The following is a 26,217-nucleotide window of genomic DNA, read 5'->3' as shown; positions in this document are numbered from 1 at the left end:
GGAGTTACTAATAATATAATGCCTAATAATACTGGAATTGTTGGTACCATGGGAGTAAGAGTACAATAGGAAAATACATTGCAGTTTTCTGTAGTGTCTCTTAGGCAAATTTCTGAGTCACATCAGCATAATGACCCTATCATAGCATAGGGTGTGGGGAACCCGATGCAGTAGGGCTCAGTTGGGAAAATCAGTTCAACTGATGTAAGGCTGATCCTGATGGCATACCATTAGTGTTTGGAGTCCATTCTGCTTTAAAGAGTTATACTGGACACCCTTTTTGTGCAGTTGTGCCCTGCAGAAATAGATGTAAAATGGCAAATGAACTGAAAGTTTAGCACAACAAAAAGTTTCCTAAATTTCTGTAATACTTGCACAGAACAATTATTTTATACACGAAGCACCTTAACATTATATGAAACTACAAAAAAATTATAAAAATAAAAAGATCAACTTTTGCAAAAAGTGAGCTTTTATTTTGACAAAAACTGTAGTCTAGCCCTTCACACTAGTTGTGGATATGGCTTGTCCTCAAAATCACACATTTCCACAAAAAAAGTCCCACTCCAAAGGCAGAAGTCCTGTCTGGTGGACCCCAGCCATAAACAAACTATACAATAGAAGGAGGAAGCTACTACATGATAGAGCAAAATCCCAAAAAGGGAAGGCATCTCTGATCAGTATTAGCAAAAAACTACGGGCACTCAAAAAATCATCTAAGGCCAGCTTTGAGAGAAAAATTGCACAGGACACTAAGGATAATCACAAGGCTTTCTTTAGTTATGTTACGAACCTGGGTGGGAATTCCCAGATATGCTCAGAATTAGTCCAAAATGACAAAAAATACACCGAACCCACAAACATTGCCAACATCCTAGCTGACAGGTTCAGCACAAACTCCCCCTCCCCACCAAAAGGGCAAATATCTATCCCAGCAGAGTGCTGCCCCCCTGACATCTCAGATGCTCAGGTAAGAGCTGCCCTCTGCAAAGCAAAAACACAGCATCAATGGGACCAGACGGTGTCCCGGGCTGCGTCCTACATGAACTCCAAGAAGAGCTAAACCCAAACATAAAACTACTGTTCAATCTCAGCCTTACTACAGGATATGTACCCAAAGAGTGGTGTACAGCAACAGTGGTCCCTCTCCACAAAGGTGGTGCCTCAACGGATCCTGGAAACTATCACCCCATAAGCCTGACTAGCTTGGTCTGCAAAGCTATGGAAAGGATCATCATGGACCTCATAAATAAAGATATTGGGGACCTACAGACACTGGATCCTACTCAGTTTGGCTTTGTTAAGGGCAGATCCTGCCTCTTACACTTGGTTGATTTCTTTGAAACAGTCACCAAGGCCATTGACGAGGGGAAGGTGGTCCACACAGCCTACCTGGATCTCGCAAAAGCCTTCGATACAATACCCCACTCGGACATTATAGATAAGCTCACCAGCTTAAATATAAACCCCTATGTCACTAGATGGGTTGCAAACTGGCTCAAGGACAGAACCCACATGGTTAGAATTGCTGGAGCCATGTCAGACTCCAAACCAGTTACAAGTGGCATCCCACAAGGCTCAGTCCTGGGACCTCTCTTGTTCGGTATATATTTCTCGAAGGTTCAGGCCAACACGGAAGGACTGTGGCTGACCAAGTTCACAGATGACTGCAAACTGGGCGCCATAATCGACTCTCCAGCTGACACAAGCATCCTCCAAAAGGGTCTCATAGAAACAGACAACTGGTGCCAGAGCCATGGCCTCAAGCTAAACGCCAAAAAGTGTATAGTCATCCCCTTTGGCAAAAACAAAGTGCCCACAAATTACCACATAGGTGATAATCCATTAAGTACAGAAGAAGTAATGAGGGACCTGGGGACCCAAGTTGATAGCAATCTCTCATTTGACAACCACATGGCCAAAGTGGTTAGAAAAACATTTTATATAGCCCACCTAATCATGAAGGGGTTCACATCTAGATCAGGGGAGGTCATCGTGCCTCCTTACTCATCCCTCATCAGGCCCATAATTGAGTACAGTGCCCCTTTTGGGATGTACCTTACCAGACACCTGCAGCAACTGGAAAGACCCCAAAAGTACCTCACCAAGAGGATCAAAGGGCTCAAACAGATGCCATATGCTGCCCGGTTAAAGAAACTCCAGCTCTACTCAGTGGCATACCGCCTGCTCAGAGGCGATCTGTGCCTGACGTATAAAGCCATGTCCAACCCGGAATTAATGGACATGCTGCACCTCAGAAAATCCAAATCCCATCGAGCTACGTGCTCGAGACTTGAACCTCAGCACTGAAATAAATAGGACATGCTGGAGGGACAGATTCATAACCCAGAGGCTCCCTTCACTCTGGAATAAAATTCCAGTCCAGGTTAGGCAGAGTCTCTCATTGACTCTCTTCAAGAGGAATCTTGATGAGTGGATGGGAGATCATAGGTTTACCCTGGGTATCACTTCTGTGTCACTGTTAGACAGAGGCACAGTATACCAACCTCGAAAAAGGGCATAGCAAAATAAATTTAAAATGGGTGGTGAAAGCCAAACACACTCTGGCTAGGCTTATAAATGCCCTAGGGCAGATAGCCTAGTATGAACCTATGAACCTATGAACTTTTAATGTTTCAAAAGATGACAACTATACTGCTGAGATATAACTCCTTCCTTAACTTGTCTAATCTAGAAACTGGCTTTTCTTCTGTGGTAACACTTTCATTAGTAAAATATTAATCGATCAGTGTAAGAGCATTAAAGTCATCCATTTTACATGGCTTCCTATTGAATATATGCAACAGTAAATGGAAAGTAAATGCCAGTCAGAGATTAAATACTGTACTGAATGAGTCAATGAATCAGAAAATACACATATAGTTATTTTTATATTTTTAAAGTGAGACAACCATGACTCTGTAGGCTGTACATTCATCAATACGAGAAAAATCAGATGTCTGTGGCTTTCAGGGCCACAGCAAGTTTTATATTTATATTTTACTAACAACACTGTCAATGCATTTTTATAGATATCTCTGTTAATATGCCATTCAAAGTCAAGTATTTCAAATAGAGAAACTGTTGTCTGACGTTTAGCATCTCTTTGTTCTTTCTGTTATGTGCTCTGAATAAGTATCCACCTCTAAAAATGGGGAGGCTGCCAAATTTCTTTGAAGCTGGGACATCTCCTGTATCAGTGATGTGGTATGCTAACCATACATATTCAACAGTGAAAGGGACTTCATGGCCAGCAAGTGGATATCCACCTTAGTCTTCATGTGACCACCTTCTTTCAAATGCCTGGGCGTATATTTTACAACCCTTGTGCTAGGAACCTCATTTGCCATCAGGCCAGAAGAAAGCCTTCAATAGACGTTTTGATGATTTGGTCTCATGAACACCACATTCATTCTGACTGGGACTTGGTCAGGAATCACAACAGTGGAGACAGCAGCCTCAGGACCTCATGATATCAAGTGTGCCAAGTTAAGGAAGTAATTTAAATGTGATCTTAAGAAGCATTCTGAAGCTCTATAAATGTTCTGCAATGAGTGTGGCTACATAGCCTTCTAGGGGTACACCAGACCTAGCATCATGACCATTTCTTCCATGACTAATGCCAATCTGTCTCTCTCTCTCTGTCTCAGCCATCTCTTATTATATTACAGGATGATCTGTTTTTGTCCTGTTTTAACCATGTTACCGTCACCAGGCAATATAATATTAGTTGCCACCAAACTATAATCTACCTCCACCAATGCCCCAATAAAGTCAGGATCAAATCTAGTGGGAATGTAACAAGAGGCCATAGTTACCTTCTTTCTCAGATTTGTACTCAAGTATCTAAGTTCTTTGCATGGATACTTTCTTCAATATATTGTTAGCAATAGTCTAATCTCTGATTGATTGTAAGGATCCAGACCTTCGAATGAAACTGATACTCTTCTCTTAGATGTTGCTGGTCATCTTGGCAAAGTAGCAAAGTCTGTCTTTTTGAACAGAGCAAAGACACCAAACTAGCTAAATCGTGACACATCCTTGTAACTGACATGCTGGTGTCAGTGCTTGAAGAAGGATCTTCAGATTTCTAGAAAACAAGCAGCAGTATATTAGATGGACTGATGTAATACTCATAGGTTCACAGGGTTCTTTGTTAGGGCTCCTCTCTTCACATTCTTCTTAAATAACATGGCTGTTCAACACAGGGGTACCAAAACTCATTCTAAATGAGGATAATACTGCAATTATCTCTTCATAAACAATATTTAGTATTATTTAACTCAAAGTTAAAGAACAACTTTAATAATATCAAAATCAGGCTTTTGTCTGTTAGCTAGCACTTTGAGTAAAACAAAAGATATGGGGCCCAATTCCAAAAGAGTTGCTTTCAATATAAGTGCCCACTTGCACTGAGAGAAGGCAGAGAGCAGCAGATGCTTTAGAATCTGGCTTGCTCTGCAGTTCTGTTTATAGATAGTCCTTACACTAAAGTAAGTCACTTACAGTGACAGCAAGTCTTTCAGAATCAGGGCAGACATGGACTGACAGCAAATCTTTTGAACCCTGGCCCATGATCTTTACTGGTAATCAATAAACACAGTCTGCAGCAGGGCTAGCTATTAGGTGATGTAAACCTTGGCTTAAGATGATTGTCACCGAGAAAGTGACACCCCGACCCCATGTGCAAAATGGGTAGAGGATGTATGAATGGATGGAACAAACATAGTAGTAAGTCTCATCCAATCCAACAGTAAAAGATGGACTTCAATTGTTAACACATGCTAACTCTAATTTTAACACATAACTCTGTTACACATGAAGTCAGCTCCATGAAACGTCTGTGTCTACTAATTGTCAGTCAGCTGAAGTTTGATAACAAGGTAATTTATGTCATGTCTAAAACTAATCAAAAGTTGGACCATTATTACAAGGTAATTTCACTCCTAATGCCTTCATTTAAATAAAATCCATACCATATTTGTACTTTCTCCTAGCTGACATGTACCTTGATCATCTTTGTAAAAACCTGGAAAAAGGTTTATATTTGTATTTATTTACTTATTTGTTTGTTTATTTATTTATACAGTTTGTTAATTGGTACAGAGCACTAATCACATTGGACTTATTTCAGTCTCAGCTCGGAATGTGAACATACCTCAAGCAGACTAAATAAAAATAATTACTCCAGCAAAGGAGCATGCCAAAAACAATTCATTGCTTAATATCGAATAGAAAAAAATAATTTAAGAAGGTAGCCAACAGAAACCACTATGTACAAAATTAACATCCGTTATATTAGTGACATGTTGAGAGTTAGAGAAGACAAGGCAGGATAGCTAGCTTTACTGCTGCCTATCATCATAAAGTCCATCATCGTAAAGCTCTTTGTAGCCTGAAGTGGGTGAAATTCAGCCACAGATCTCCTTAATATAATAAAAATGTGTTCAGTGGTTACTTTATGATTCCAAGTACCTTGCCCAATCTACCAATACATGAATATGGTATAAATCATGGCATGAACTCAGACCATTTACTATTTGCTCAAGGAATATTCTTAGGTCTCTAAATCCATTTCATGACTCATGCTACTATATATAGGATGGTAAGCTGTTTAACAAATTTCACTTTAATCTAGGTGAACATCGGATAACTGTACATTTAAATATACAATAAAAAGCATCTCTTAAGGCAAAGGAGTTATTGTCTGTGTGGTATGACTAAAGAAACAAATTAGTGTAGTTAGTAAAATATTTAGGTGCACTTCTGTAGATGAATAAATACTGCAGTAAGTAGCAGAGATCAGAATATTTTATAATGAATCAATATTAGTTTTTTACAAATAATTTAGGCCATTTTGCCATATATTTTATTCTAAGCTGGACAAATAAATAGTTTATATATGCATTCATATGTACATATATATGAATGCATATATATATATATATATATATATATATATATATATATATATATATGGGTCTACTTCACATGATCGAACATTCATATGTTTGAATTCCATATGGCCGAGACCATATGATCGAATATTTGAATGTTCGAAAATGTGCAGTAGACCTGCAAAACACAAACAACAAAAAGTAAACTGTGTATAGCAGGGGGGGCTGTGACCCCCTGCACCCCCCCCACAACTTAAATATACCAACTCTGAGATCACACTCCAGCGAGGACAAGGGAAATCTCCCATTTCATGCTATATGCCGATCCCCGATCAGAATTTCGAAGTTTTAAAACTCCGAACATATGGGTTTAGTAGTTTTAAGATTCAAAATTCTGAAGAGGGCACACACACACACACCCACACACACACACACACACACACATATATATATATATATATATATATATGTATATACATATAATATATCTATAGATATATATATATATATATATATATATATATATATATATATATATATATATATATATATATATACACACACACACACGCATGCATTGTAAAGTACACTCTAAGGTGGACAAATACATAGTTTATATATGCATTTATTTTTTTTTTCCATTGTATTCCATATTTTGCATACTTATCAAGTTCAAATATTAGTTTTGCATTAATGAACTTGAATTATATTAATGAACTTGAATGAATCATAAAATCTGACTATTTTTCTTATGGCATACATTCCTTTCAAATTTGTCTAATGACATATTAACACTTAAGTTCTGTACTGCTCTGATCAACTGTTGTATTTCACTTTCTGTATAAATCCCTGTATTTGCAATAAGCAAATTAAATGAAAGAAACAAAGAAATGTTCCACAACTACCTTTGCCTGTCCATTTATTCACTGAACTCATTTAAATTACTGGTGAACATGTACTCAAATGTTTCACAGTCTTCCAAAAACAGCTGTTATATTACACACTTCTTATAAAGCCTTTCAATCCTACCTTACTAATGCTACAATTATTTACTTTTGTATCCACCTTCTTAACATTCTTCAATCTATGGTCTTTGTGGATCCATCCATTACCAAGACTATATTCATGAAAGTACCACATATGGAATACAAATGTGGTGCTGTCATGAAGATAGCAACCATGTATGAAACACAGACGGCCACTCTGTCTTCAGTTAGTTGGACAAATTGCACTATCTACCAACTGTATGTCTTTATCCAACCTCCAAACCTCAGACTGCAGGTGAAAAACAGCCCTTGATGTTGTTGAAAGCATTCCATCCTCCTGACCTCTGGACTCTATCTGTGGGAAATCTAAGTACTCAAAATTATCTAGCATGCAGCAGTCACACTTAGCTAGCATATATGTCAGTTTTATTTTTCTAAAGGTAGAATTTTCAACATTTGTTTTATGACTAAACAATTTATATAAGTAATGATATTGTCATCCTTGTATTAGGAGCTAATCTGGAACTGTATGACATGGTTGCCTAACAAGAATCACTTCTATCTGCCAGCTTGGTCATTCTTTTCAGCCACTTTTGCATGTTCAGTCTTGGCAAACCATGTGTGCAAAGGATGCTGATTTTTCTGTTCATGCAGGTTCCTGAGAAATTTTCTGTGGAGTTGTGGGCTAGTCTTTCCATGAATACTGTTTATAATTTTTTGTATGTTACATCATTACATTGGGTGTTGGTATAATGTTCAAGGTATTTACCTTACAGATACAAAGTAAAGGGTCTGATTCTCACCTTTAAGTAGTGGGACCCCTCCTGTCAGTGTCAGGAACCCTTCTGTTTGGTATATACTTCTCTGAAGTGAAGGGCAATATTAGGGGCCTCGGTCTCACCAAGTTTGCTGACAACTGTAAGCTGGAAGCAATTATTGAATCCCCAAATGATGTTGACATCCCACAAACTGGCTTAGAAATGACAAATGACTGGTGCCAAAAACATGGTCTGAGACTAAATGCTAAAAAATGCATAATCATACCCTTTGGTAAATTAGATATCCCTGCAAATTCTAATATTGATTGCACATCCCTAAAAGTAGACCCGGTGTTGATAGACCTAGGAATGCAAATAGATAGTAACCTAAACTTTGACCACCAGGTAGCTACAGTAGTGAGTAAATCCTTCTGTGTGGGTACCTAGCCAGGCACTTACACCAAATGGAGTGGCCGCAGAGGTTTCTCACTAAAAAATACAAAGCGCAAGACACATGTCTTATGCAGATAGACTAAAGGCTCTTCCCCTTTTCTCTGCCTCATATCATTTATTGAGATGGGACTTATGCCTGACCTCGAAGGCTTTCTCTGATCCAGCCCTGATGAAAATGTTACATATTTGCAAGAAAAATTATACAAGGGTAATGTGTTCCATGGACCTGAACCTTATTTGTGACTCTAACAAAACTTGCTGGAGAGATACATTTGTCTCCCAAAGGCTACCTCATCTATGGAATAAACTTCCCATCTCTGTAAAACAAAGCACGTACCTCACTGTCTTCAAAAAGAATTTGGATAAATGGATGGAGAACCGTAAATGCACTCCTGGGGTACTGTCCATGTCTGTTATGGACAGAGGCAGTCTATAAAATGACTCAGGGCTCCAACACCCAAAGACCCACTAACCTGATACTACCCCAACCCATATCTGGGGAATTAAGATATAATGTTGTCATTTCCTGGGTATTACTAGCAAGGCCTGTTAAGGTTGTTGAGCCATTAGCCTAGTAATCACCTATGAACCCATGAACAAAAATCTATACAGTTCAGGTTATAAAAGTTGTTAGTCATGTTTATGAAAAGCATTGTTGTATGGTAATATCTCATTCTTTTTTTTTTCCTTCATGTCCGCTAGGTTTAAGATCCAAAGGACTTTAAAGGGATGGAGAAAAATGAGGCAGGTCAGAGACCAGTTATTGATCTTTGTTGATATAAAAGTGTTCACACATGCTGGGGTGGGGGGTGGGGGGGGGGGCTGCAAGCTCTGGGAATGCTGAACACTAGCACAATAATAAGGCATACCTGTGCTAGGAAGATTAGGGCCTGTTCTGCTGATGTCTTCTTTTTGTGTGACCTGTTTAACTCCTAGACAGCATCTCAGACTGAAAGCTGCACTGAAGGTTATTTTACTAGTATAACCCTTCTTTAGTGTCAGAGGAAGGAGATCACTATCATGATACAGTCTTCTTTCCCTTTTGGCATAGAGTTTCTTCTGTGCATGTTGATTATAAGTGATGTTATGCCATATTGTTGGGTTGCACTGATTGTGTTACTTATACCTTAGTATCTGTTATTCCTCTACTGAATCATCCATTAAGGTTCTAACAATGCTCTGTATTATGCTTAGTGAAGAGAGGCAATACCTACTGTTATTGGCTGGTTATCATAACTTGGTTTTGGACTCCATAATTCCACTTACTGCGGTGGTGGTGCTGCTGTAGCATTGTCGCCTCACAGTTAGACGTTGTCCTGTTTGATTCTCAGCTAAAGCGTCTTCTGTATGGAGACATGTGAGAATGGGCATACCTTTGTTGAAGGTTGTGCGTCAGAGCTGGCAACTCAGCATGTAAAAATCTACTGCCAATCATTAGCGGACCGGAGTTCCGCTGTGGTGACCCCTAACCGGGAAAAGCCAAAAGATACAACAACAACTCCATAGTTCCACTTCCAACTAGGACTTAATCTATTATATGTGGAAATAGCTGCTCAAGTGAAGAACTTAACTTGTCTAATTCTCTACAGAAAAACTGTTCTGTAATTCACAATTGGTAATTTCTTCAATATCTAATTGTAATGGGTTTAGCGCCTTTCACAATATGTAAACTCAAACATATTAGCAAATAACTGCTAAAGGAAAGGAAAAATACATTTAGCTTAAGTTTACAGAATGATACAACAGAGATAATGCTGCTGCTGGTGGTAAAATAAAATAATAATAATAATAATAATAATAATAATAATAATAATAATAATAATAACAATAATAATAATAACAATAATAATAATAATAATAATACCCATTTGTTAACCAGGTAGGCTCACTGGACACACACAGTCCCTTTTCATGGACAATCTGCAGCAATATCTGGTTAAGTGATTTTCTCAAGGTCACACAGTAGTCAAATAAGGGCGAGGAAATCAACCAAGTGCCCCTGGAACTACAGCTTGCAGCCTTAACCCTGTATGCCAGCTACTTATCAATTTTTATGTTCCAACAGAAAAAAAAAATAGTTCTTAACTAAATAGAATGAACCAAATATATTATCATAGAAAATAATACAGACTAGATACCCAACAGAATTTTAATACCAAAGAAAGTAAAAATATAAACAGTGTTCAGAAGCCAGTGCATTGAAAAGTCTTGCTGGCAGAGTAAAGGAGCTACTTCCATTATAAAACGCAGAAGCAAACTTATTTTACACTCTCAGGATGAAACCAACAAAAATATACGACCAAACCCCATATTATTCCAGAGGTATTGTAAATACCCAATAAAAGCATACACAAAAGCCCAACTTGAAGAGAATAAAATATAAATGCAGTTTTTTTTGATGTCACAGACTTAAAAGTAACACATAATGTAAAAAAAGTCTAAGTAACTAAACATCGTGCTTGTCTACTACTCAGGAGAGAATTTTGTCACAGTTTTCAGTTTAGCTGTAGAGCCAAAAATACTGCAAGTTCTCACAACAAAGATGCTCTGAAATCTGTGGAAGGGCGAGGGGAAAACTAGGTTATTCCTTTCTTACTGAAAGCGGAGTAACTTAATTGTCCCCATGGCTCTTCTGTTTACTGCTTGAGAAAAACCCAAGCCAATGCTGTCCTCCACAGGAGGGTTGTTATCATACACACTGCAAACTATCAAGACAGTGATTATGAGATGTTATTTAACTAACTAACTCAATAAGCATAGAAAAGGGGGCTACACTGGGGCATTTTCCACTCCCTATTATTCTCTATATTATACATAGCCACATCCCAAAGACATGCTGTAGGTGGACTGGACACTCTAAATTGGCTCTAGGTGTGAGTGCGTGTGTGTGTGCCTTCTGTGGAAGGTTGGGCGCTGGGCTGGCAACTCGACACTGTAAAACTCCACTGCCAATCATGAGCGGACAAGGTGATCCGTTGTGGCGACCCCTAACCGGGAAAAGCCAAAAGAAGAAGATTATACATAGCAGATTTAGCCATTGTAATATGCACACAACAAAATGTGGAATGGCATTATGAAGTCTGGAACTGTCATAAGCTACACCTGTATGTTGTGGCATATAATTCATGTTAGCATATTTAATTAACTCAGTTATGTGGACATAGAAGGTTTTAGAAAAAAAATGTTGTTTGGACATGTAAATATGTTTATAACACTCAGAAACTTAAAACAGCACAGATTATTAACTGTGTTGTTCAGAATAACAGGTATAAAAAACTACAATACAGCCAGGGATTTCTATGTATTCTCAGTCAAAATATATTTTTTGAATAATAGATTCATAGGTGATTACTAGACTAACAATCCCATAGTAGACAAGCATTTATATGCTTCTTCTGTCTACTAGAGATGTAGGTGACGCATCGGGGGTAAATTTCTGATCCCCCATCCAATGGACCAAGTTAAGCTTAAATTGGGTTAGGGAAGAACTCTGCTTCACATGGATGGAATGCCTATTCCAGAGAATGGCTAGACTCCGAGACACATACTCTACCTGTCTCTCCAATGTTCTACTTATTTTGCATAAGTTTCTAAACTGGGTAATTCTGATGGTATTGTTTTGCAGATGTGCTGCAAGTCCATCAGAGTAGGATCAGAGGATGCTTTGTAGGCCAAGCACAGGTCATCTCTCAGCACTCTGTAGGTTAATGAGTACAGGGATAGAGCGTTGAGGAGTCCCTGTAGGATACATTGTTTACACCTTACATTCTTTTTGTAAGGAACCTCTGTGGACACACCAGTTGTTGCATATATCCTGTCAAGTATATACCGAAGGGAATGTTGTACTCAATGATTGGTCTGATGAGGGCCAAGTACAGGAGAACAATGACATCCTTGAACCTAGATGCCATATGCTTGCTTATAAGTTGTGCAACATAGAAAGTTTTCCTTCCTATCTTAGCTATATGATGGTCAAAGCCATTTACTGTCTTAGGGTTGCATTACCAATGTGGTAGTTACGAGGGCTGGTTATCTTCCTAAAGGATACTGTTGTGCATTTCTTGACACTGAGTTTTAGACCATGGATTTAGCACCAGTTATTAGTCTATATCAAAACTTCTCGGAGGGTATTGATGTCTTTGAGGGATTCTACAAATTCCAAGCAAAAATGAAAAAAGTTCCAATGACCAAGGCGGTTGTAGCAAAACTAATTTAATGACACAGCAAGCGCTTTCAAACACAAGGTTCCTCGTCAGACTGAGTAAAATAGCACCATCACGATCAAAAATTTAAACAGTTATACTGCCAATAAAAGTATCAGAGCAATCATCTATGTAAATCCCTGGATTTCAAGACAGGCTTTAAAGAAACCCTGTCATTTAACCCTGGTTTCCTATCAGCACACAACTTACAAATCAAATGTAATTCCATCTCTTCCGTAAAATTAACAAAGTCCCCACCTCTTAGTCCCTTGTAAATAATTTCCACTGGTTTAAATTTAAAATAGTGTAAAGAGCCTGACTCAAACACATGCTTGGCAAGAGCATTTGTTAGGTCAGCCTTCTTTATAGCATATTTATGTTCACAAATCTGGTCATACAACATTCTATTTGTCTTGCCCAAATAGAAACTTTCACATCATGTACATGCACACTGTAAGACTAGGAATATCATTTATTTAGCAACATGTACATTATGTGAAAGTTTCTATTTGGACAAGATAAATAGCAATACAAACCACCTGGATAGTGATGGAGTCAAATATTTTACGACTCATATACCATTGTCCATATGTCCCAGGTGGGGACTTATTTGCAATGTGGGTGCAGTTAATAGTATCAAATATGTCAAGGAACTGAGGCTATTTCACAGAATGCCCACATGGTGTTGTTTCTACTCTGTATTATGTGGAAACCATATTATGTTCCTCCACATGTTTAATCATCAAACTGTTATCCTCTGCATACAACAGCTATACATCTAACTCAATCTACTGCAGACTCTGTATAACCATACTGTTTTCTCTTTTTTACATAACAGTAACCACACTGCTTTATTAAGTAACTCTCTAATCACTATGAACCCAGTCTGAATAACAGATGGTAAATAACCTCTCATTTTCCATCATAATATTTACTTCATAGTTTCTGTCTTCTCATGTCTTTCCTCTCTCCTGTACTGTATCATATACTTTATACAGTTAATGCAATACCAAAAGTATTTAGGTATCAGGAATATAAGGATCATAATAGCAGTTGTTGTGACTTGACCAGCTCATGATGCCTTCCTATTAGGAAACATCGCTACTTATCTATTAATGTTTCATAATCAACTTTTATCTTAAAGTACTGTATTTTAATACTATATAGTGTACTGCATTGTTCAGTATTGTCTTCAATTTTTGATTCTTCTATACAACTGTATTTTTATTTCTTTTGCAACTGGTACCATGCTTGTCCTTGGAGCTTTTCTCCCCATGACCAGTGTTGACATGTTTATGCCCAGTCAGGCTATCCCAGTAAATAAATACAATAAATAAATGAATTAATTAATAAATAATTGTGGTATAGCATGCCATTGAGCTAATGGTGTAGTATTTGTGAGATGGATGCCTAGAATACACCCACTGTGTCCTCATTTGGTCATTAGAAGGTCCCTGTAACAAGAACTGTCAATGCTACATGCACCTTGGTGACCATAGGGATGGGTATTCCATGCATGCTATGAGCCTGCAGTTCATGTGTGGTATCTCTGGTGACGTGGTAGTAGTGACTATTTCCGTGCCATGGAGTGGATGAATTGTTAGCTATGTCAGGATCCTTCTCTAATATACAGAGTGACAATGCAAACTGTTATGGCTACCAGCAGAGAGGAGAGCTGCAAACATATACATTTCAATTAATACTGCTGTGAGCCCTAATATAACAGCATGGTCTCTGTCTCTCTTCACCTCAAGTTTTATGCTGTACACCTACACCAGTAGTTATAGCATAAGGCTCAATTTTTTTGTAAGTTTCTAATTATCTCTGCCATCTTGTTTATCCTAATTTGCATTTGGCATTGCCTTATATCATAATATTGCTCACCTCCATCTTGTTATACAGTCGTCTGAATCATGCTGGCTGCTGTATTTCACTGCCTCCATAAACACACTGAATGCCTCTCTGAATCAGTCCTGACCTAGGCACCAAAGCACATCATGTCATTTTTGCCTTTCACACCATGGTATTTGTTTCTAAACCCTGTGAAATATCTTTTAGGTTTGCAGTATATTTATTCTTAGGTAGTTTAAAATGTATTTTTTTAAGTTTAGTTGTTTTAATTATTGATGCTACTTGCCTGAAATTATATTTCCAACTGACTATTTGTGATTCATATTTCATGTGAATTTTCTTTTGCTACAGGTTTTCATTTTATTAAAGTGAAATTTAATTTCTTGGGCTATGGTTTAGGAGGCAATGCTGTTTTGTGAGTTGCATGTGAAGTGTGTACTTTTTTTGTGAATGGGGTGGAGTTACAATGACTAATAATGTAGCTATAGTGGTAATAAATGCTAGATTACATGGAAGGCATGATGATAAATGCTTAAAGACATTGGAAGTATGGTGAAAACTTTACACTTCTGGACATACAACCATATTTGTTACCCTCATTACAGATCAGTGTGCGTGTATATGTATACATGCTCGTGATTGCACACATACATACACACACACACACACACACACACACACACACACACACATCACACACACACATAATTTTTTATTCATGTATAGGAAGGAATATGCAGGGATTTTTGAAGACCAATCAACTCAGTTCTGGTGGGTCAAAGTGACAGTGTCAAAAGCCCAGTGATGCAAGGCTCTTTAGTGTCAAACACACAGATTTTGTCATTTAAAGTGAAAATTAACTGCACTATTTGATGCTATAGCACAGTTTCTGAACTTAATAATTACTCCATGGTTGAGCAACTGTGGAGTATCAAATATGTATATGTATGTATAGAAGCAAACATATATCTAAGCATACTCATTTAAATCAAAATACGCAAATGCCTATGTCACTAACATCGACAACAAAAGGCTGACAATGTAAACATCAACAGGTCACGTCTATGAATGAGGAAAACCCTTATGATATGCAACAAAAACAACAAAAAAAAAAATTGAAAGCTTCAATTTTGCAGGGGGCAGGACTACCTACACCCTCCATATGCGCGTGCGCACACACACACACACACACACACACACACACACACACACACACACACACACACACACACACACACACACACACATTCCATGCTAAATGTATATACTAACTCAGAGATTTCACAATCCCTGAGGAAGGAACTTCTTCCCCAATCCCATAGGCTGCCTGTCTTGCACATCTGTCAAGCATCTGCTTTGTAGTTGTAGGGGAGCTTACCCCTGCATTAAACAGTTTTCTCTATTTTGAGTTTTCGACATTTTGTCCTTCAGCATTTTGTATTTTTGGAAAATGACATAGAATTGCACACACACACACACACACACACACACACACTAAAGCATGAAGGAGTGTACATGGGACTGTGACAACCGTGCCCTCGCCCAACAATCAGGGAGCCTCAATCCTCACCACTAACACCAGGGAGGTTGTCTCCTAGAGGAGAAAAGGATAACTATTAAACACAGTAAAGTACAATTTCCCTTAAGTGTACACAGAGATCACAGTCAGTCTGGGGCTGGTTGCTCCCTTACTCACCAGGTCCCCAGTAAGACTCCCCACTGGCACAGCTATAGGGTCCAAGTCTCAGCCTAACTGGGCAAGCTAAAACCTCCAGTACCCTCTCTGTCCAACCAGTGCTTTGTGTCCCTGCCAGATAGCTGACAAAACACACACACACTTTGAGATAAGTATTTGTACAACTTCACAGACACTCCTGGGAAAGGCTGACACAGATTCTCCAACTGTGCCCCTTTACCCAGACTATAAGGTAGTAATTACTGCCACCACCCAGTTAATAATATCAGCTACTAAATGGCCCTTAAAAGGGTGTCCAATTATACTGTGCAATATTAATATCCAATGGTAGTATGACTAACAGTCAAGGCTTACTTTAGAGTGGCCTATTACAATAGCCTCTATAAATATGCAATGTACTCTAAAGCTTATCTATACACAAATCAGCCACAGGTAGAAGGTTTTAAAAATATTTAATAATAAATAAGTAAAACACAAGACAAAACTACTACACCACAGAGATATCTAAGAGTTCAGAAATCACACAGAAACTTAAAATAATACAGTAGTAGGACAGGTCTGACTTCAAAGAAAAATACCTAATTAATCTTTACTAGCTTTAACTATTCCTACAAGAAATCACAGTGCTTAAACTTACATGTGAGCACAAGGCAGAGTGCTGGTAAGTTGGATATCCCGATCAAAATGCTTCTCTAGTCTCTTGTGAGAAACAGTATTTAAACATTACTAACAAACATGTTTGCTGTGTCACTCCACAAATTACATCATTTTTGACACTTAGGTTTTCCCAGGCAAACAAACTGCTTTATTTAGCAATCAAACACCTGCACAGAAACTTACAACAATAGAAGGCATTTCACATATACATTCTAGCAGAAACTAGAGAAATAAAGCTCCTTCCACATCTAAATTATGGTCATAAACCTTAGCCTTAAAACAATGGGCCTGAAACCTTCATCCAGCCGCACTGGAGACGAATTGTAAAACATTAAAGAGATTCATAAGATCTTTTCAACTTAAAAAGACACATTTGAAATACTTGACTTGGTTTTCCTTATAGCAGATGGCAATGTTGCAACAATCTTGAAGTTCACATTTTACAGTGTTTTCTTACATTTAAAAACACAGGCCTGTATTTTACATTTATTTACAAATGCCAGAATTATATATCAAATTCTATTTGACTAGGCTGGCAGCCTTCGCCCATCTCTCCCCAATTGTCACCCCCCCCCCCCTGGGGAACTCAAGCTAGTTTTTCAAGTGCCCCTTGAGAAACATCACTTGAGAGTGTCAGGTCAATCTGGGTGTACCTCAGCCCATTCCCTCTTTTGAGAGCCCATCTGCATTGGCATTGCTACTCCCACTGCGGTGCTGCACTGACATATCATAAGCTTGCAACCCCAGACTCCATCTTAGCAACTTGGCATTTTGCTGACTGGCTCTGTTTAACCATGTTAGAGGGTTGTGATCTGTCATCACAGTGAATTTTCTTCCATACAGATAAGGCTGAAGTTTTTGTAGTGCCCACACTATGGCTAGACATTCCTTATCTACCGCTGTATAGCATTCCTCCCTGGGTTGGAGCCTACGAATGAGATAAACCACTGGGTGCTCTTTCCCCTCTGAAGAAATCTGGCTAAGTACAGCCCCCACCCCATAGTTTGAAGCATCCACCTGCACAACAAAGTATTTTCTGTAGTCCGGAGTGGCTAACACAGGGGGGTCCTCTCAAAGCTTCCTTAAGCTTCTGAAATGCCTACTCACATGCTGGGGTCCACACTACCTTATCTGGCCTGTTCTTCCTTGTCAGGTCTGTGAGGGGAGCAGCTATGGTACTATAACTAGGAAAAAACTTTCTGTAGTACCCTGCTGTCCCCAAGAATGACCTCACCTGCTTTTTGGTAACAGGTGGAGGTCATCCTTTCTGCTATATACCCAAAAACCGTTTATTCTCCTTCCTGATGCTCCTAATGTCAATTCATTTATAAGTTGCATCTTGATATGCTCACCTCCCTTTTTGCCCTATCCCTTGCTTCCTCATACTGCACCTCCTATACCTCCTTATCTCTTGTATGACATGTCTTTTTGCCCTAACTTAAAGCCTTACATTCCTGTAAAGCCTTCTCTTTTTTTCCTTTTTGCCTCTTCCTCATATGTGTTTCCAAGCCCTATGCACTCCATCTCCTGAGTCTTTTCAATAGCTTGTTCATGCCTTGACTTTGCCTCCAGACTTATTGCTAACCTCTGACATTTTTCTCCAGCTTATCATCATCAGTTTATAAAATTCCACATTGTGCATCAAAGGCATTATCACCAAGTTGTCAAAGGAGGCTCCAGATAGAGTTTTATCCTGTTATCTTTGCTCATAACTCATATCACCTCTATCTTTCCCTACTTTGTAATTTGTTTATAGTTGCTAGCATGCACTCAGACCTTGCATATTTTTGTTTTATACAATCTGATTTCCAGAATGGCTTTAGACAGCTCTTATGGACTATTTCTTTAACAAGAATTTCACCATAAATGCTATCAAAAAAGTCTTGCTATTAAGGACCACATAATGCTAGCAGAAGCTAACGTATTTATTTTCTAAGATGCCAAGGACCTAACAAATGCCTACAAGTTTGGTTTGACAGCTCCTTGCCTTTTAGCTAAATTACCAAAAATATTATCTTCCAAGTCACCTGAAATATGCCTGTGAAGTCATATATTTCTTTATTCCAGAAATTAGTTAGGCAACAGAAAAGTCATCCTTAATTCCCCTATTGCAATATGCCCTTTTAGAAATTCATTTGACCTGGAATTTACATGTCATGTACAGTAGAACGTTTAGGTTCATTAAACCTACTAGACCACATTAACACCACTGTCATTCCCTTAATAAAAGACATATGTCTATCCCTCCTGAATAAGAAGCCTCCCTGATATCACTGCTCACCCTAAAGGATTCATTTCTTCACCCACCCACCCTCTTTGCTCATAAAATGCTGGAACATTGTTCCATGAGAGACCACTTTGCACACTAAAAGTTGGGAAAAGACTATCAGTAGATTTGACCTTACTGTCTGGAATCTCCCGCTTGTATATCCTTCAAAGATCTAGAATAATATATGCATTCAAAATTCATCTCGTAAGCTGTTACAAGACTGTGTCCATCTATTGCTGCTACTTTTGGTTTTGCTGACTACTCCCCTCTTCTACTCTTTTTTGCTTAAGCACATATAATAAGATATCTTTACCTTTGTATATTTTTTCCTCTCACTGTCAATGTAGCACCACTGTTTCACATTAAATGGTCCATTCTGGCTGCGTACTATCCTTCATTTCCACTTTATTTTTTCATTTCTATACTTCAACTGCTGTTTACCTTTTTCCCCTCCAGTATTTAACTATATTTATATAAATTCATATTGTCGAAAGTAAATATAATGTAAATGTGTGGGCATAGTAGTATTTTTATTGTTACATATAAGTATAGCCAGATATCTCTCATTACTGTTCCTTTTCCTGTTATGAATGTTTCTCCTTACTGCTGACTTATTTATTCAATATCTATATCTATATCTATATCTATAGCTATATCTATATCTATATATATATATGTATGGGTTCACTATAAAATCCCAAAATACTGAAATTCCGAATTTCAGTATTTCGAAATTACATAGCTGAAACCTTCAAATCCCGAAAACCCATAATCGCGAAACTTAAAATCCCAAACCTACACTACACTCAGAGCCCACATATAAACATACACACAACTTCCCCCCACAAGCACACAGACAAACCTAGACCACATATAACCAGGGGGGAAAGCCCCCCTGCACCCCCCCATGTGGGGGGAAAGCCCCCCACACACCCCTACTTATATATACTAACTCCGAGATCACACAATCAGACACACAAAGGTAACTCACACCCACACATTTCACAGTCCCTCGCACACACACATCACAGTCACAACACATACTGACATACACTAAAGCTCCTAACCAATACACTTACACATACATACATACCTGAACAAACACCTAATCATTCACACACCGCAACATCAAAAGTGCTAATTCAAAATCTCCGTACTTCGGGATTTTGAATTTCACACTTCTGGTGTTTCGGGATTTCAAGGCTTCGGTGTTATAATTTCAAAATGCTGAAATTTGGGATTTCAGTATTTCAAAATTATGAACGGAACCCATACATACATATATATATATATATATATATATACACACACACATATATTATATATTATATATCTGTGCGTGTGTTTGTGCTCTAGTAAACAATTATTTACCCTGCTGTAATGTCTCACAACTATAGCGAAGCACTGTTGCTTAAGTCATGCTGAATTGTCCTGGGACAACTTCACTTATTCAAAAGGCAAACAATAAATAATTAAGTTGGATAGCTAGATTAGATATAAAATAATTATGTGGTAACTAGTAAAGCATGCTGATACGTTTCCCATTTTATGATGATGCAACCCTAATAGGCAGCATCCACTGGTGCTGAGATTTTTTTTTTTGTTCCTTTTTTTTAGACCAAGCAACTGTTTTTGTTCATATAGTAATGTTTCATTTTTAAACCATTACAGATGCATGGCAGAGTTCTAGGAAGTGTAGCTTACAGCCAGTGTAATAACTTACTGAGGAAAGCAAGTCCTTCACAAGATTTTTAATATACATTTCAGAATCTTGTGACGCCTTAGCGCCAAAGTATTTCAGAGTTATCAATGTTACTTTAACTGCAAAAGAGAACAAAGCCTACATAGATGTATCAGTGAACAGATATAGTTCTCTGGATAATGTGTATTATCATGTATTATTAAATTATTTTTGAAAGATTACACAATGGCTACTAGAAGTAATATAATATTAACAAGGATCAAGCAGGAGCCAGGACTGTTACTGACAGGCTAGAAATCAGCACTATCATGTGGAGTCACTAATATGCAGTTCTAGGTTTTGAAATTAAAAAAAGGCATAGTACAACTTTGAAGAGTTGCAAAAATCAGTAAAATTGGTAGAAGTGGGCAAAACCTTTCATTTAGATCAACAAAGTGACTTTGCAGGGAGGATGAGCTAAAATACTTATTTTCTGTAGGTCCTTGATTGTTTAATGATTGCAAACCAGCAAGTTTTATTTAGCAGAAGCAGGGGATACTTAGACCATTTATAATAGTGTGCTAGTTGTGTTGAAATCAAATATATATTTTGTATCATCCTGCTATAATGCCATCTTGCCATAACGCATCATAGGACCGCTGTCATCACAAGCTCTACATAGTATATTATTTTAGCTATTTTTTTTGCAAATGCAGCATTTCACTAACAACATCAATGCAACCTCTACTATCACATAGAGTTATAACAATATTTATTCTGATGAAAGTGTTGAACTAAAAATCTTCTAAAATGATGCTCTATATTTCATCCATGCTAGAAACAATAAACTTTTTTGAAGTCACTGCATGTAGGGGGTGATAGGGTGACTGGATATGGGGCAAGGACAGAAAGCATGCTATATAGTTTAGAATTAATTGATGATGGGACACAAAGATCTTCACAGACCATGATAAAATTAAATATAGCAAGCAACACAGTTTAAAGTGTGGCACTATTTGCATGTAAGCATGTTCTTTTAGGGAACCCTAAAGTTAACAAACCTTCATCACCATAGTTCATAACATAACTCAAAGGGGGTGGCATATGGACATCTACTTAAATTATGCAATGTCATCATCTTCTTCATCCTTTCTTTTAGAGGGGTATGACTCTTTCATAAACATGGATTTAGCTATTTGTTCCAAGAAAAAATATCCCTGTTCTGTACTTTGTAATTTATGAACAAAGGTGTGGCTGACACCTAGAGGGGACTAAGGCATGGTCCAAAGAGGTTTAGAAACTCTTATAGCCTTAAAACAAAGAATCTGCTCCACAAAAGAATATATATACATGTGTGTGTGTGTGTGTGTGTGTGTGTGTGTGTGTGCATATATATATATATATGTGTGTGTGTGTGTGTGTGTGTGTATATATATATATATATATATATATATATATATATGTGTGTGTGTGTGTATATATATATATATATATATTATACACACACATACACACACACACACATATATATGTATTGTTCAGTCATCTGCCGCTTCAACAGCTGTAAATGGGGTTTTCCACCAAAGCAAATAAAAAGGAAGTTTGATAAGGGAGCTAATAAAATGGGGGAGTCTCTGCAGCCAAATATATAGGAATTTCAAAGGCCAAACTGAACATCTTGGGATTGATGTCCTGGGAAGGAAAATTCACTTTCTAATTTAATTCTGGTTTGTCAGCTTCACGGTGAGCCTGTAAATGTTTTTTTTTTTTAAACAGAGACAACCATTTCCAAAATCAATCTTATATCCCTGAGATTCTCTTGAAGAGGGAAGTAGGAAGAGCAGGGAAAGTAAAGTGGGCATCATCCTTTGGAGAAGGTGGCTGAACTTGAATGACAGAGTCTATCTGTCTATCAGGGGTACGGTACTTCTCAAATTATGCCCAAGAGTACCTGTTGCCTATTTCTCAATAAGTTCAAAGCCTTTAAATTTCTTAGCCTTTTATTTTTAAGAGACCTCTTATGATCTTTTTTTTTAATTTTCTGCTTTTCTACAGATTTAGGTACTAATTGAAAGTTGAGAATAAAATGCTACTAAATGTTGTTTTTGATACCAACAACATCTTATTAAACAAAGCACAATGTGTTTACAATTTCAAATAGTGTTCTTTTTCTAAATAAAAGTACATTGAAAATGAATATTTTAGGAGGGGTTTACTACAAAGGCACTTGCTGATAACTTTCTTGGAGCATGTTCTCAGTCATAAACTTTCTTGGAGCATGTTCTCAGTCATAAACTTTCTTGGAGCATGTTCTCAGTCATAAACCAAATAAACTCTATTCTAGGAGATTTGGGAAAAGCCGAAAAGACAAACAGAGTGAAAACTCTACTTTGACTATTTTTTTCTTGTAGATTTTTACCAATTAGATTTTATATAAACAATATTTCCATATGCAATGTAAGAACCAGAGCTGTGGCTGAAATGGATACATTTGGATCAGTCCTGTCCACAACTATGGTTAACAAATTTAAAGAGTAGAAAAGAACAGAACAGAATGGAATGGAATGGAATAGAAAACTGTACTTCCTATACAAGCAATATTCTAGACTTTTAAAATGAACCTCGAGGGTGGCCTAATGGTTAAGGTGTTTGCCTTACAAACACAAGATGCACTGTTTGAATCTCACACGGGATAATTGGCTAGGCTTAAAATGGCTTGCAAGGGCATTTAGCTTAGTAATAATCTATGAATCTATGTAATTATATAGCTTTCTAAATAACTAGCAGGAACTTTTAAAAATTGTCCCCATTTTGGACACCTGTCCTCATTATTGCTCACTTTATCTCCCACCATTCCTGAACTAAGAAGCTGTGAAATCAGAAACTTCCTGTAGATTTAGTGACAACATTATTTTCATGACATTTAAAAAGACGATTTTTGTAATGTCAGTGCTTATATACCATTAAGTAAACACCACTCAGGTATTTCCTACCTCATTCTTATTATTTAAATCAATCAGCAGGGAATGAGGTCCCACTTGTTCCTTTTCAGTACAAGAACTTGTCTTAGCTGGATCCTGGGATGGGACTTCCTGCAAGTATCCTTGATGAATGTTTCCTCTAGCAAGTGAATCCAAATAACTTGTTCTGAAACTTACAATGTTTGAGCTACGCAAATTCTGATCCAGGACATTTGGGTGACTTGATTTCTTGATTCTACAGGCCTTGAACATCAGCAATATTATTACCGACACCAGGAACAAAACAGTCACAACAGCTAACGAAATTATTAAATAAAGGGTTAAATGTGAGTCATATTCATCTGGGTTTTCCTCCTCCACGATTTCCAGATTGCTCCCAGACAAATTTTCAGTTATCACTACTTTAACTGTTGCTGTTGTAGAAAGGGAGGGCTGCCCATTGTCTTTGACAATTACAATCAATGTATGCCGGTTATTGTCTTTTTCTGTAATTCCCCGGACTGTTGTTATTTCTCCTGTGTGAACCCCCACTGAAAAAAGACTTGGATCTGAAGTCTTCAGAAGGTGAAATGAGAGCCAGGCGTTTTGTCCAGAGTCTGCATCAACAGCAATGACTTTGCTAACAACATATCCAGCTTCTGCATTCCTAGGGACAATCTCTGCTGAAAAGGAACTGTCATTTGGGGAGGGGTGTAGCAGGGTAGGGGTGTTATCGTTTTGATCTGTAATAAATAACTTTATAGTAGCATTACTGCTTAATGTTGGGGTACCAGAATCCCGAGCTTGAACCACAAATGCAAATTCTTTAAACTGCTCATAATCAAAAGGTCTGACTGCAAATATATTACCGCTGTGTGAATTAATTGTGATAAAGTGAGACAACGGGAAACCATTGATCACTTTTTCGATAACCGAAAAAAATAACAAAGCGTTTTCAGAAGTATCCTCGTCGGTTGCCACAACACATCCAATAAGGGCGCCGGGGTTGTTATTCTCTGTAATATACATGGCGTACGATGTTTTGGTGAAAACAGGCAAGTTGTCATTAATGTCGGAAATCTCTAAACTTATAACTGCTGTAGATGACAATGATGGAGACCCATCATCAATTGCTATGATGGTAATGTTGTAGGCTGACTTTTTCTCACGATCTAGTTGGCCGTCTGTTACTAAACGGTAAAAGTTCTTGAAAGGTGAGGTTAATTTGAAAGGTTGAGTTCCTCTGATAGAGCATCGGATGTCTCCGTTACCTCCGCTGTCTCGGTCTTTGACATTTAAGAGGGCTACAACTGTCTGAGGCAAAGCATTCTCTGGTACTGAACTTCTAACGGACGTTAGGAATATCTCTGGTGGATTGTCATTTACATCAACAATTTCAATAACGACTTTACAAAATGATGTCAAGCCTCCACCATCTCTAGCTTGCACTTCCATCTGATAAACGCTTGCATCCTCAAAATCCAGTGCCTCAGCTACAGTTATTTCCCCAGTTTTGTTGTTTAATTTGAAAATACGTCCAAATGAGTCTGAAATATGAGATAATGCATATGTGATATCACCATTAGGTCCATCATCCAGGTCTGTAGCGGTCACCTTAAGTGCAACATAATTTTTACCATTCTGTTCAAAAACTTTCACTTTGTAAACGGATTGATTAAAAATCGGTGCATTATCGTTGGTATCCAGAACAATTATTTGAACTACAGCTGTTCCCGTTCTTTGAGGTTCACCGCCATCTGCTGCGGTCAGTTGTAATGACATTTTACGTGTCTTCTCGTAGTCTAGATGCTTTACCAGTACGAGCTCAACATGTTTGCTCTGATCATTTAGCGTGTGGACATCTAAACGAAAATGTTCATTCACAGTAACCAGATAGTTTTGGACAGTATTGCTACCCACGTCCAAATCCTGCGCTCGTTCTATGGAGAACTTAGTCCCCGGGGGTGTTTGCTCCGGTATGGTGATAACAATTTCCTTTTGAGGGAAGATTGGAGGATTGTCATTCACATCTAAAATTTCCACTTCTGCACGGAAGAGCTGTAATGTATTTTCAACTACAAGCTGGAAGTATAGTATGCAGTTAGGTATCTCTCCACAGATTTGCTCTCTGTCTATCCGTTCATTTATTAACAACATTCCTGTATTTTTATTTATTTGAAAGTACTGCTTAGTGCCTTCACTTACTATATGCGCTCCACCTTCGGTCAGTATTTTGGGCTCCAGTCCCAGGTCATTGGCGATATTGGAGACCACGTAACCTTTGGCCAGTTCTTCTCTAACAGAGTAGCGCAGCGTGGAATCCGCTTTGTTACAAAATAACAGAAACAGAAGCAAATAACCAGCTTGGATGTTTGCAACCACACATGTGGATAAAGTCAGGAAGCCCATTATACAACAATCTGCTCCTTATGGTTTTAGCTGCAAGAAACAGTCTCCTCTCCTTTACTAGTAACTATAACACTGATATGCGATGTGGTCCTCTGAGCTGCCTTTATCGAATGTAGATATTTCCTGTAAAAGCAGCTCTATTTCAAGAAATAACTTTAGATGTTCTGTTAACTTACACATAGAGCAACAGCGACACGAAGTGTCTAAGTGTGGAATAAAGTGATAAACCAACACATTTAATCTAGTATTTTTCAAATGAGAATGTTAACAGTAAAGTGACACTGCCGACACGGCCAACCCTGGGAAGCATGCAAATTGAAATAAAAGCACAACAGCCCCCCCCCCCCCCCCACCCCTAAAACAAACTGTACCGAGGGTCTCCAAGCCATAAAGCCACA

General features: G+C 38.0%; 1 protein-coding gene across 1 annotated transcript in view; it reads right to left on the bottom strand.

Moving 5' to 3' along the window:
• LOC122799766 (protocadherin beta-15-like) overlaps positions 1–25,913 on the bottom strand; it is an 886,413-nt gene extending 860,500 nt beyond the window's left edge. The window contains exon 1 of the mRNA XM_044069056.1: positions 23,444–25,913. Coding sequence (XP_043924991.1) covers positions 23,444–25,819 — 2,376 coding nt within the window. The 5' untranslated portion in view covers positions 25,820–25,913. The remainder of the gene's footprint in view (positions 1–23,443) is intronic.
• Between the last annotated feature and the right edge of the window lie 304 nt (positions 25,914–26,217).

Source organism: Protopterus annectens, chromosome 4.part0 (assembly GCF_019279795.1).
Source record: "Protopterus annectens isolate FY-2018-M chromosome 4.part0, PAN1.0, whole genome shotgun sequence".
In the NCBI taxonomy this organism is placed as follows: domain Eukaryota; kingdom Metazoa; phylum Chordata; order Ceratodontiformes; family Protopteridae; genus Protopterus; species Protopterus annectens.
The sequence above is the reverse complement of the archived record's forward strand: the minus strand, read 5'-3'. Positions and strand labels throughout refer to the sequence as shown.